This window comes from Peromyscus californicus, unplaced genomic scaffold, assembly GCF_007827085.1.
Source record: "Peromyscus californicus insignis strain IS unplaced genomic scaffold, ASM782708v3 Scaffold_6__1_contigs__length_162567912, whole genome shotgun sequence".
Taxonomy (NCBI): domain Eukaryota; kingdom Metazoa; phylum Chordata; class Mammalia; order Rodentia; family Cricetidae; genus Peromyscus; species Peromyscus californicus.
Window position 1 is genome coordinate 20272791 of NW_026294584.1, and position 10704 is coordinate 20283494.

Sequence of the window (10704 nt, forward strand, 5' to 3'; positions counted from 1 at the left end):
CAAGAACAAAACCAGCAAACAAAATCTCAGACCCCATTCCAATGTGCTATTGGCTTGATAAATCCATGACAATATTCAACATCTAATAAAGATATTGCTCTTTTGTTTACTGATTTTGTTGTTGTTTTGTCCTCCTACTATAGCTTCCTGGTCATTTAAAATTTGTCGAGGTGGTGTTGAGAACAAAATACACTTTCTTCTCTACTCATGGAAACACATTGAAGGAATAGCTGGGAGTCCTAGAATTGATGTTAAACTCTTTAACATTTAGAGTGCTCCATGCATAATCAGGCATGGCGAGAATGCTGGTTAGTGCGAAGGTGACTATCAGACACTAAAGTACCACCCAATAAGGCAGTGATGGAGATGAGATGTAACAGGACAGATCTGAAGACCAGCCTGAGAGTCAAATGCACATCAATACACATTTACAGAGGCCCTAGCCGAGCATGCAGCTGACCACAGGGAGCTGCCCACATGAGGCAGCCAGAGTTAGCCAGGCCTGTGGTGTTCTAATTAGCCTTCCAGATTGCAGTTTGGCTTTTGTAGTTGACTGTTCTACCCAGAGGTGGGATGAACATGTAGGGGTCCATCTGGCTTCTCGAGCTGGAAACTTTAATGCACTGTCTATACAGCTATTGATGTGAGCATCAGAGCATTTGGCAAATACTCACAGTAGAGATAAAAGCCAGCCCACTAGGAAGTATATCAATATCTTCAGAGCCATTCTCTGAAAAACAAAAAACAAAAAATAATCACAAAAATGCATATGTGGAGCCTTCAAAGAAAAAGCTAAATGGCCCAAACTTTTGAGTTCTTTTGGAAAATGCATTAACTGTTTCAACCATTTACTTGGGAAATTTTGGTAACATCCAGGAATCCTACAGACATAGCCACTCTATTAGAACATCTGAGTCCATCTCTACAAGCATTAAATTCTTCTTGGAATTCCATTTTCAGGACGAAAGTGCAAACCCTACAGAAATAGATTCATGTCCTAAGTTTATTCTTTAAATTACAACTTGCAGGAGATGTCCTGAGAAAGTCTGTGTTATTCCCCATGAAAGACTGTTCCTCCCATACTGAATAAGAAAATTCAGCCATCACTGAAAAGCTTCCAGAGAAGCCTTCCTGCCAAGTGTCCCTCATTTTACAACCTGTCAGATCTAGACATGTACACCCACACTGAGAAATTATTCAATAGGAGATCTGTGTGATAATGATCTTAAGACAGGCTGTGGCAAGAAATTCATTAGAAAGAGTTGGGTAAGTTCACTTCTTCCTTAAGAGCCTTGAGCATTTTTCTGTGGAAAAAAAGTACATAATGTGTGAGCAGTGATGAGGGAAGGATGAATTCTAGTAGAGAATGAAGTTCATAAGACACTAGGGAGGGGCTGATTCTGGAGGTGATGATTATCTAAAACAGCTAACTGTATTCTACAACATCAGAGGTCAGTCAAATGCTCCTCTGAAGATGTGACATTCACATAATTCCACTGTGACGCAAGGTGTGTATTCTCGCCCCTTGAGCCTGGGGGAACTTAGAAGTTGCCCTGACAAGTGGAATGTGGTGAATATAATGCCATGTGACTTCCAAGGCTAAATGTCAGCCCTAGATGTCCTGGAGTAGTCTCTCTCTCCTCTTCCTCCCTCTCTTTCTTCTTCTCCATCTCTCTCTCATCTATTCTCTCGAGGATGTACCTTGGGAGTCCTGAAGGGAAATACAGAAATCCGGTTTTTCAAAGCCACAGAGCACGAAATGTAGGGAACACACAAGATGAGGAGAAAAGCCAGAGGATCCCAGGTGGCTTGTTACTAACCTTTGAGTCGTCTTTGCCAATGCAAATGAAACAATTGGGCTTTCTTCACTAAGCCCTGACAATGTCATAAACAAAAAATAACTAGGATTTTCTTTGTTTGTTTTGAGACTGGGTCTCCCTAGGTAGCCCAGGATGGCCTTGAACTCATGATCCTTCTGCCTTAGCCTCCCTAGCACTAGAATTATAGATTTGTGTCATTATGTCCAGGCTTGTTGTTCAAAGTCACTAAGTATGGGGCGGTCTGCTACACAGACACAGTAATTGGAACGCATGGGAAATGGTTACCTGGGGAAATGGATTACTAGGCTGTCACTAGGCAACTGGGAGAGAACATGGGTGGATGAGGACAAGAAAATGAGAACAAAGCCAAAGAAAGTTTAAATTTGAACCAATAGAATAATGAGCAGCAGGTACTGACACCCAGGGACCGGGAGAAACTAACTCTAACTAGTAATGTGAAAACTAAAACTAACCAGAGTTTCCCACTTCCTAAGCATTTTGGTGCATCAAGATTTTTACCTATCTGTGGTGCCCAGATGGCTTGAGAAACTTGATTCTATTTCCATATGGAGTGGAACACACACAGGGAAAACCCACACATCGAATAAGGCAATTTTCAGCATCATAGGTTGGTTGTTTCTCCGATAATTCTCCCACCTCTCTGCTCAGCCCTTCTTGATTTCCTGTTGCCTTTATCTCGCACTCTGTTCTGAATATAGAATAAGGTCTGTCCGCCTTTGCCTGTTTCTCATGGCAGAACCAGCAACAGTCCAGCCTCGTGCTTTCAGTTTCCACCCCCGTGCTCTGGATTCTCTGATTTGCGTCAACTCATTCTTGCAAGTTCAGACTTCTGCAATCACCAGGTGCTCAACACTCCACCTGGTTTCTCATGTTCAGCAGGTTCCAAACAGATCTAGAAGTTTCTTCCCTTTATATTTTCCATCTTTCAATGGCAATGAATTGTAACAGGAATCTTAAAAGTTCTTATTAATAAAAACAAACCTGAGCCAGGTATTGGGTTAAAGCTGGAAGATCAGAGAGACAGAACAAGCCACAGCTACCTCACCTTGCCAGTTCCTCAGCTGATTCTGTTTCCTCGGACTGGATGCCTCTGAGTCCTTATCTGAATGACTCTCAGCTGAACTGTGCTGCTCAAAGCCCAAAAGCTTAACCAGCCAAAAGCTTCTAGTTTCTGGTTTTCCAGCCTTATATATCTTTCTGCTTTCTGCCATCACTCCCTGGGATTAAAGGCTCGCTTTCTGGGATTAAAGGCGTGAGTCACCATGCTTGGCTGTATCCTTGAACACACAGAGATCCAGATAGATCTCTGCCTCTGGAATGCTAGGATTAAAGGCATGTGTTACCACTGCCTATCCTCTATGTTCAATATTGTGGCTGTTCTGTCTCTGACCCCAGTTAAGTTTATTAGAGTGCACAATATTTCGGGGAACACAATACCACCACAATGAATGGCACTTCTCTCCTCAGGTACCTAGAGCAGGGAACTTGGGCCTTTCTTTGCCACCTCCCTTTTCTTTCTCCCCCAAAACATCACTTGTTTGTCAGATATGTATCCTTGGGTTTCTACAATAGTTTCTTAATAGGTCAGCTTTGCTCCCCTATCCCATTGTCTGTACTGACATTTATCTTTCTAAACTGCCAAGGTGACCCTAGCATTCCCCTGCTTAAAGCCTACTAAAGGTCTGCTGGAGCTCGCAGTATAAATCTCATGCTCCTTGGTGTAGATTCAAATCCATCCATACCTTGGTCGAGGCTAAGTTTCCCTTGATCCTGCCTTCCTGGATCCATTCTAGTTGTGTATTGATGCTTCCTTGAGTAGTTTATGAATCACACTAGAGTCATTAATTTGTACACACACACACACACACACACACACGCACACGCACACGCACACACACACGCACACGCACACGCACACGCACGAATGTCTTCCTCTCCCTCCTGGTTTGGCCTTTTCTTACACCTTCCTTACCCCTAGTAGGCTGCTGGGCATGGGGCCACTGCTTCAGCTTTTCAACCTTTCCTGGGTTTGGCATCTATCTTTATTTGCAAATACTGTGGTCTGTGGGTAACTCCATCGTGACATTTTTCACACTGTGCCCTGTGCCTGCTTGCTAATTTCCTATTAGACTAAAAGCTTCCTGGGAACAAGGCCTGGGGTTAATTCCATGTTATATCTGTGTGTTCTACATAACACCTGCCTTTTCCTTGTAGATGCTCTCAATACAAGCTGTTTCACTTAATAAATAAACATGTTAATAATTTGAACTTTGTCTCATTTTGGAGTTAAATCACATGAGTGTTATATCTGAGTACAGATGTCCCAGTTTACAGTGATTTGATTAGGAGATTTCAACTTTCCAAAGACATGAAAGTGAAACGCAGTCAGGAGAAACATTACCCTTGGTTCTGAATTCTGGTCTTTACAGTTCTTGTTTAAGTCTGAGCCATATCAGCAGAGGCTGCTCCCAATCATGAGAGGAAATGATAGGCTTTCTACAGAGACGTTCCTGAGCAGCCTGCCTAGGAATGTGCTGTGAGTTATGGGTATGAAATACATTTTTCACTTACAATCTTTTCTACCTAAAGGGGTTTATCAATGCAAAACCCACATTGCAATTTAGCTTCTTGCTTAAACAGCTATACAAGATTTTATGAGTTGTGTGAGCTCTGATTTGGCTCCTTTTCTCTCTAAAATATTATTTTATATATCTCCCATGATAGCATCACTCTGACCTAACCTGCAGTATCCAGGGGTGCTGTGTTTTTTTTGTTTTGTTTTGTTTTTTGTTTTTTTTGTTCCCGCAGAGTACAGAGAAGCTTTCAGTACAAGGTGGAAAAGCAGCATCAGTTGGACTGGCAGCATTCCCACTCCCCCTGCCCCCCTCCACACCGTTGTCTACATGGAATTGACAAGGTAAGTCCCAGGCATCTCAACAGCAGGGAAAACAGCTGGAGTGAGAGCTCCAGGGCTGTCCTCTGGGTTCTCCCTCATACTTGTCAGTGCATGGCTATGGTCAAAACCCTCAGTTACATCGTTCTTGAAGAAGCACCTATTGCAGTTCAACCTATCAACCCTACTATGACTTGCCATCACTTCAGTAATTTCTTTCTTTCTTCAATCATTCCCCATAAGTGCCTCAAAAGAGTGTCACTCTAGAAGAGTTACTGTATGTGTCATTTTATTATTTTATGTAGTTTCTATAAATATTGCATATATAAATTATATCTTTTTATATAAAATTATATATTATTTATATAATTTTGTCATTTCATTCCTTGGGGAAATGCCAGCTAAGTAAACAAATGGAATTCACTGTGGAGTAACAGCACATCTTAGAGACCAGGAAGTGCAGAAGGAAAGAAAAGCAGAAAGGCACCAAACCCCAAACTGCGGACCCGACAAGCCTGCTCCCCAAAGCCCTTGTGCAGTGAACTCATTTCTGTGTAGCCTTGGTTAGAGGCCAAGAGACACCATATAACTTCCTGGTTGAAATAATCCTCAATCCTCATAGGCTTGGAAAAAAGACAACGTTACTCCAAAGGGAGAGAAGCCAGGAGATAGCGTTACTGAAGGAAGAATTGTTTTACCTATTAATCCTCACTTTAAGAACGCTGAGGAGCACATTTACAATCCCAGTACTTGGGAATCCAAGGGAGGAGGATTGCCGTGCACTGGGGGCCAGCGATGGCTATATAGAAAGACTATCTATGTATGAATAACATCAAAGGATGAGAAAAGGAGCAGGAAGAGAGGGAAAGGAAAAATGAACACGTGAAAAGGAAGAGATTCTTCCACTGATAACTTAACTTTGCAAGCTTGCTCTTCGTTGAGGCTGATAGCTCAGGCCTGTAACCCCAGCTACTTGAAGGGTCCAGGCAGGCAGATTCCAAGCACAAGGCATGGCTGAGCTATACAGCGAGTTCAAGACTAGCCTTTGAGGCTAGCCTGAGCAACTTAACAAGACCCTGAGTTGTAGGGTAGGGTGCTTGACTAAATATGCAAGAGGTTCTAGGTTCAAGTCCCAGAAAACCAAACACACACACACACACACACACACACACACACACACACACACACACACAAATAAAAAATCAGCTAAAAAATAAATTAAATAACAAACAAACAGACAAAACCTGTCTGATTGTAAAGAACATAAAATCAGAACTTCCTTTAGCTCTGTGCCTGCTGGACTCTGCTTAAAGTCCTTCAGTGTTCCTACACTGCTGTGGAAAACCTTCTACCATCAAGCAGTTTGGGCTTGTGCACTAATGTTTTCTTAGCTACCTCTATTTAAATATCTAGTCAGCTTCTTTTGTTCAGTTCCCATTTAGTAATATTCTAGCTATTTGCATTTTCTATTGCAATAAGGCTTTGCTGTAATGCCTATAATAAGACGTGTTGTCAGTAGATAAGACATTATACATCAGCATTATACAACAAGGACTGCAAAGACTTGGAAAAAACCATTACAACCCTAATCTAGGTGAACATCTGGACCATCGGGCAACTAACTCAGTCCCTCTATGTCTCCGTGTCCTCCATGTAAAGCATTGACAGCCGCATCTGCTTTATAGATTTGTGCCAAGGATAGAGCAGGTGCTTGCAAAGGGGGCACACACCTTTGACATGGGAACTTCAGTTTTTTAGAAAGTAATTACCAGTATTGTTCTCTTATCAAATGGCCTGTGCTCATCCCAACATGTTCAGTCCTTCAAATATAAAATATAAACATGTGACAGATGCAAAGCATGGCATGTTATTGTCTTCTTCATCTCTTCTAAGCCAGCTTCCAAATATTAAAACTATTTGGGGAATCAGGGCATTGACCTATGGCTTACAATATTAATTCTAGCTTTAGTTTCTCAAATTTAGTTGACTTATATAATTTGAGAATTAGACTAGACATCAAAAATCCTCTCATCTAATTATCTCTCTAAACTGCTTGGCAAGCTCATGTCTTGAGATATATATTCGAGGTGAGGGAGATATTACTCTCTAAATCAATGGTTCTCAACCTGTGGGACATGACCCCTTTAGCAAACCTTTATCTCCAAAAACATTTACATTACAATTCATAAGAGTAGCAAAATTACAGTTATGAAGCAGCAACAAAAATAATTTTATGATTGGGGGTCACCATACCATGAGGAACTGTATTAAAAAAAGAATTCAGTGTTAGGAAGATTGAGAACCACTGCTTTAGATAGTAAACAAGTGGGTGGCTATCAAAATGCCTTATTTCTCATATTAAATTAAATCTGACCCATTTTAGAGGTGTTTTTGGTTAACGTGCATGCATGCGTGTGTGTGTGTGTGTGTGTGTGTGTGTGTGTGTGTGTGTGTGTGTGTGTGTCTTTGGTCCTTTACTGGGGCTTGAATCCAGAGCCTCATTTTATGCACAAGTCAAGCTGCTCTGAAGACACATTGTGAGCTTCCATCTGGTGCTTGTTTCTTCCCAGAATGCTGTGAGGTGGTGGGCGGGGCCCCACTAATCTCAGAAATCCATATATGCTGCATATGCTCACCCCTTCCCAGCAGAATTTCTTGAACACTTTGGTTTCTAAAACACCAAGGTCACGGAGGGGGTTATCTCATTCTTCTGGCCGTTTCTAAGAGCATGGAACAGGACTGGAGAGGTAGCTCAGCTGATACAGTGCTTGCTTAGCCTGGCCAAGCCCTGGATCCTATTCCCACCACCACACAAACTGGATGCTATAGAGCACCCCTATGATCCCAGCACTTGGAAGGTGGAGGCAGGAGGATGAGAAGTTAAAATTCATCTTTGGCTCTGTATTGTGTTCAAAGGCAGCCTGAGATACCTGAGAAATGGTCTCAAAAATAAAACAAACAAGAACAAAGAAAAGATAAGGTTATTCTCCTTTAGAAATTGGGACAAGGTAAAAGTAGAGAATCAAAACCAAAGGGTTCCTTTTCTGTTTTTTTTAAAAATACATATTTAAAGAAAAAGAAAATACAAACTCACATCACAGAAGAGGCTGTGTTATCCCATACCAATAAATAAGTCACAGTCTTTGACCCTGGGGAGTTTACAATCTGATAATGAAAGAGAACACCAGCTCAGAAATAAACCATGTGGTAGGCGTGGAGTCCGCTGAGCTTCCTGTGAGAGTGAGGAGGAAAGAGATGACTCTGTGGCTGACTTCAGTGAGCAGCCATGGGGGAGAAAATAGCATAACAAAGGTGAGAAAAACACAACACATTCCTCGGACAGTGAGCAGAATCTGGCTGGGTTTTCCTTGCCTTTTCTAGTAGCAAAACTGAGGCTTGCAGCCCAAGGAAACACTGTACCCAAAAATGTGGGGTCGGTGGGAACAGCGGAGACTGTTGCCCGCTGGGTTCTTGTGGAAGCAGGAGGGACAGAGAGGAAACCAATGCTCCTGAGATTTGTAACTAAGCCTCCAGAGGCTAATGGGCCAGCTGTGGGTTGAGGAACCTCAGAAGGAATGGCAGGAGTGTGAAGTTGGTGTCAATTAAGTCTGAATGAACAAAATTGGCCTCAGTGATGGAGGAAGAAGCCCCTCGGTTTGAGAGGCTGGAGATGTGGCTGCAGAGTTGAGATTAATATTTTTGAAAGACATCTAGGTAGGATGAAAGTCCGAATATATATGAGAAGTGTTTGCCAGAAGATGTTGAAGGAAAGGATACCTGAAGCCAAGATTGTCGAGAAAGGGGGGGGGGGGGGGGGGACTAAAAACAGAGGGGGAGGGGCAGGAGCCAAGAAGCAGTAAGTGAAATTCATCAGACGATGGAGAAATGCCCTTTGCGTGAGGTAGTCTGGGCAAAATCATGCGCAGAAGCCACACCACCACGGAGTAATACGGAATTAAAGCATTTAGCAGACTTGGGAATGATGACCAAGAAATGCGGCTGTCTCTCTTAGCCCTGTCATGTGCTTACCGAGTCCTTCAATCAGGTGGCAGTTCTTCGGTTCTGTGGACTTTATTTCTCGTGATGTGGTAACTCTTTCTCTACAGAGAAGATTAAAAATCAACATGGAGAAGCCAGCACAGATATCAGAGTACTGTATCCCAGGTCAATGTCTGAAAAGACCTGGACGGCCTCCAGTCACTTTCCTATTGTGAAAATAATGATGCCTCTTTTTTGGATGCCACACAGACGAGTAGGCAACACCTTTGGTTTATAGTTACATAATATGTCTCTTGTGAGCACTGTACCCACACAAGCTGACTTATCACTGAGAGAATAAAGCACAATTCTATACCAAATATAAGACCCCGTTTGAGGCCAGGTAGAAATGCACAATATTGTTCATTTAAATGAACAAAACAGCATTATAGCATTTTCTTAAGTCTTATCTACTATAAATCTGCATTTTCTCCCTTTCGTCTCCTCTTGTTTCCTTTGACTTCCTTCCAAACTTCTATGAAGTCTCCAAGGACCTAAACCTGTAACTTTTGCTCTAACTTTGATCTTTTCAACTAAGCTTATGCTGACTTACCTTAAAATATGTTCATTCATGGACCTGACCATCATTATAGCTGTAAGCCAACCTACCTTTCAGCAATGTTCTTATTTCTGCAGTGAAACATCCTTCTAAATGTTAGGTATAACTTAAAATATGTATTGAACTCTATTCACGAAGACTGAAGTTAGATTTATCTTTTGATCACTTATAAAAAGTACTCTTCAGGGATGGGGTTGTAACTCTGTGGAAGTGGGCTTACCAGCCTGGCTGTACTAGACACAGGTATGTGTATGTCCGATCCTTACATTTACATTTGACAGTTCTGTCATTTGTTGTTTGGGGAGCAAGTGGAACAGGAAGCACTCCCAAGCTGGACGAGAAAGTGTTGCCAACAGATATCAGGTATCTGAACAGATTGTAGCAGTGAACTGAGACCAGCCCCTGCTTACAGGAAGAATAAAAGCAGGATGGCAAGCTCCCCCCCCCCCCCCCCCAGGAATACGGCTTTAAAAAACTTTTGAAAGAAAATTTCTTTCAGACCAAACTGACTTTGCTTGAGATAGTTCTGGGGTGGCTGTCCCTGCTGAACCTTCTGCTTCAAAATGTCAACCACCCTCCAAGCCAGTTCTGTCTGCAGAATTCAGCTCTCTTCCTTGCTTCCCAGCACATCCTCCAGTGTGGCATGGGTTCCATAGCCCAGCACTTTCAGTGTCTGAGTCAGCTATAAATATCTAGCTGCTAGTATGGTCCCTCCCCCAAGTTCAGCACTTCCAAAGGACTTTGGTATCTCACAAGGGCAATGTATCAGATGACCTGGAAAAGGTACCTAACCTTCAGAAATCAAATGTGGGCTTTCCTACCCTGGCAGCCTAGAGAGGCAAGCAGCTCTCCGCTTTCCTAATGAGTAATTCTCAAGGCGAGGTTGACTGGTTGCCACTGAGGACTGGCACTGCTCCTTTCCACCCGCTAGGAAGTTGGAAGCGGGTTGTCCTTATCCTAACTTGGACCAGAAAGGAAAAGAGATCAGAAGACAACTCCATGGAGCTGTCCACTCACCTAAATGTCAGAAGCCTCTCGCCTATTAAGGCCAAGCTGGCCCCCAGCACGGTCAGCACCACTAGCTTCCCCATGACGACTGGGTGCCTAGAGGTGATCAGCCTGCGCCTGGTGCTGCTCCCGGGAGGGGCGGGGCGCACACGCTGAGTCCCCACCCACTGATCCTTCCCTTGTGCCCCGCCCGCCTGCTGCTCCTGGCAGGTTCGCCAGCTCCCTGGCAGCAGTCAGCTGTCGCGGGGGTCTTTGCTCTCTCCTGCTCCAAGCTCAAGGTCACCTCTGCGTGGGGGGCTCAAAGCCACTTCTCTGCTTGAGTTTCAAGGAAACTTTTGCTCTTGGGTTCAAGACCATCTTTGGCG

The 10704-nt window shown here is 43.2% G+C and overlaps 1 protein-coding gene across 2 annotated transcripts in view; it reads right to left on the reverse strand.

The window, feature by feature from the left end:
* The window catches only part of Pon3 (paraoxonase 3), a 30455-nt gene extending 19982 nt beyond the window's left edge, over positions 1-10473 (reverse strand). The window contains exons 1-3 of one of the 2 annotated variants that reach the window (XM_052721328.1): positions 10349-10473; positions 8764-8834; positions 675-730 (exon numbers count right to left, since the gene is read on the reverse strand). In XM_052721328.1, coding sequence (XP_052577288.1) covers positions 675-730; positions 8764-8834; positions 10349-10422 — 201 coding nt within the window. In that variant the 5' untranslated portion in view covers positions 10423-10473. The remainder of the gene's footprint in view (positions 1-674; positions 731-8763; positions 8835-10348) is intronic. The other variant, XM_052721329.1, reaches the window with a different exon arrangement.
* Positions 10474-10704: the final 231 nt, after the last annotated feature.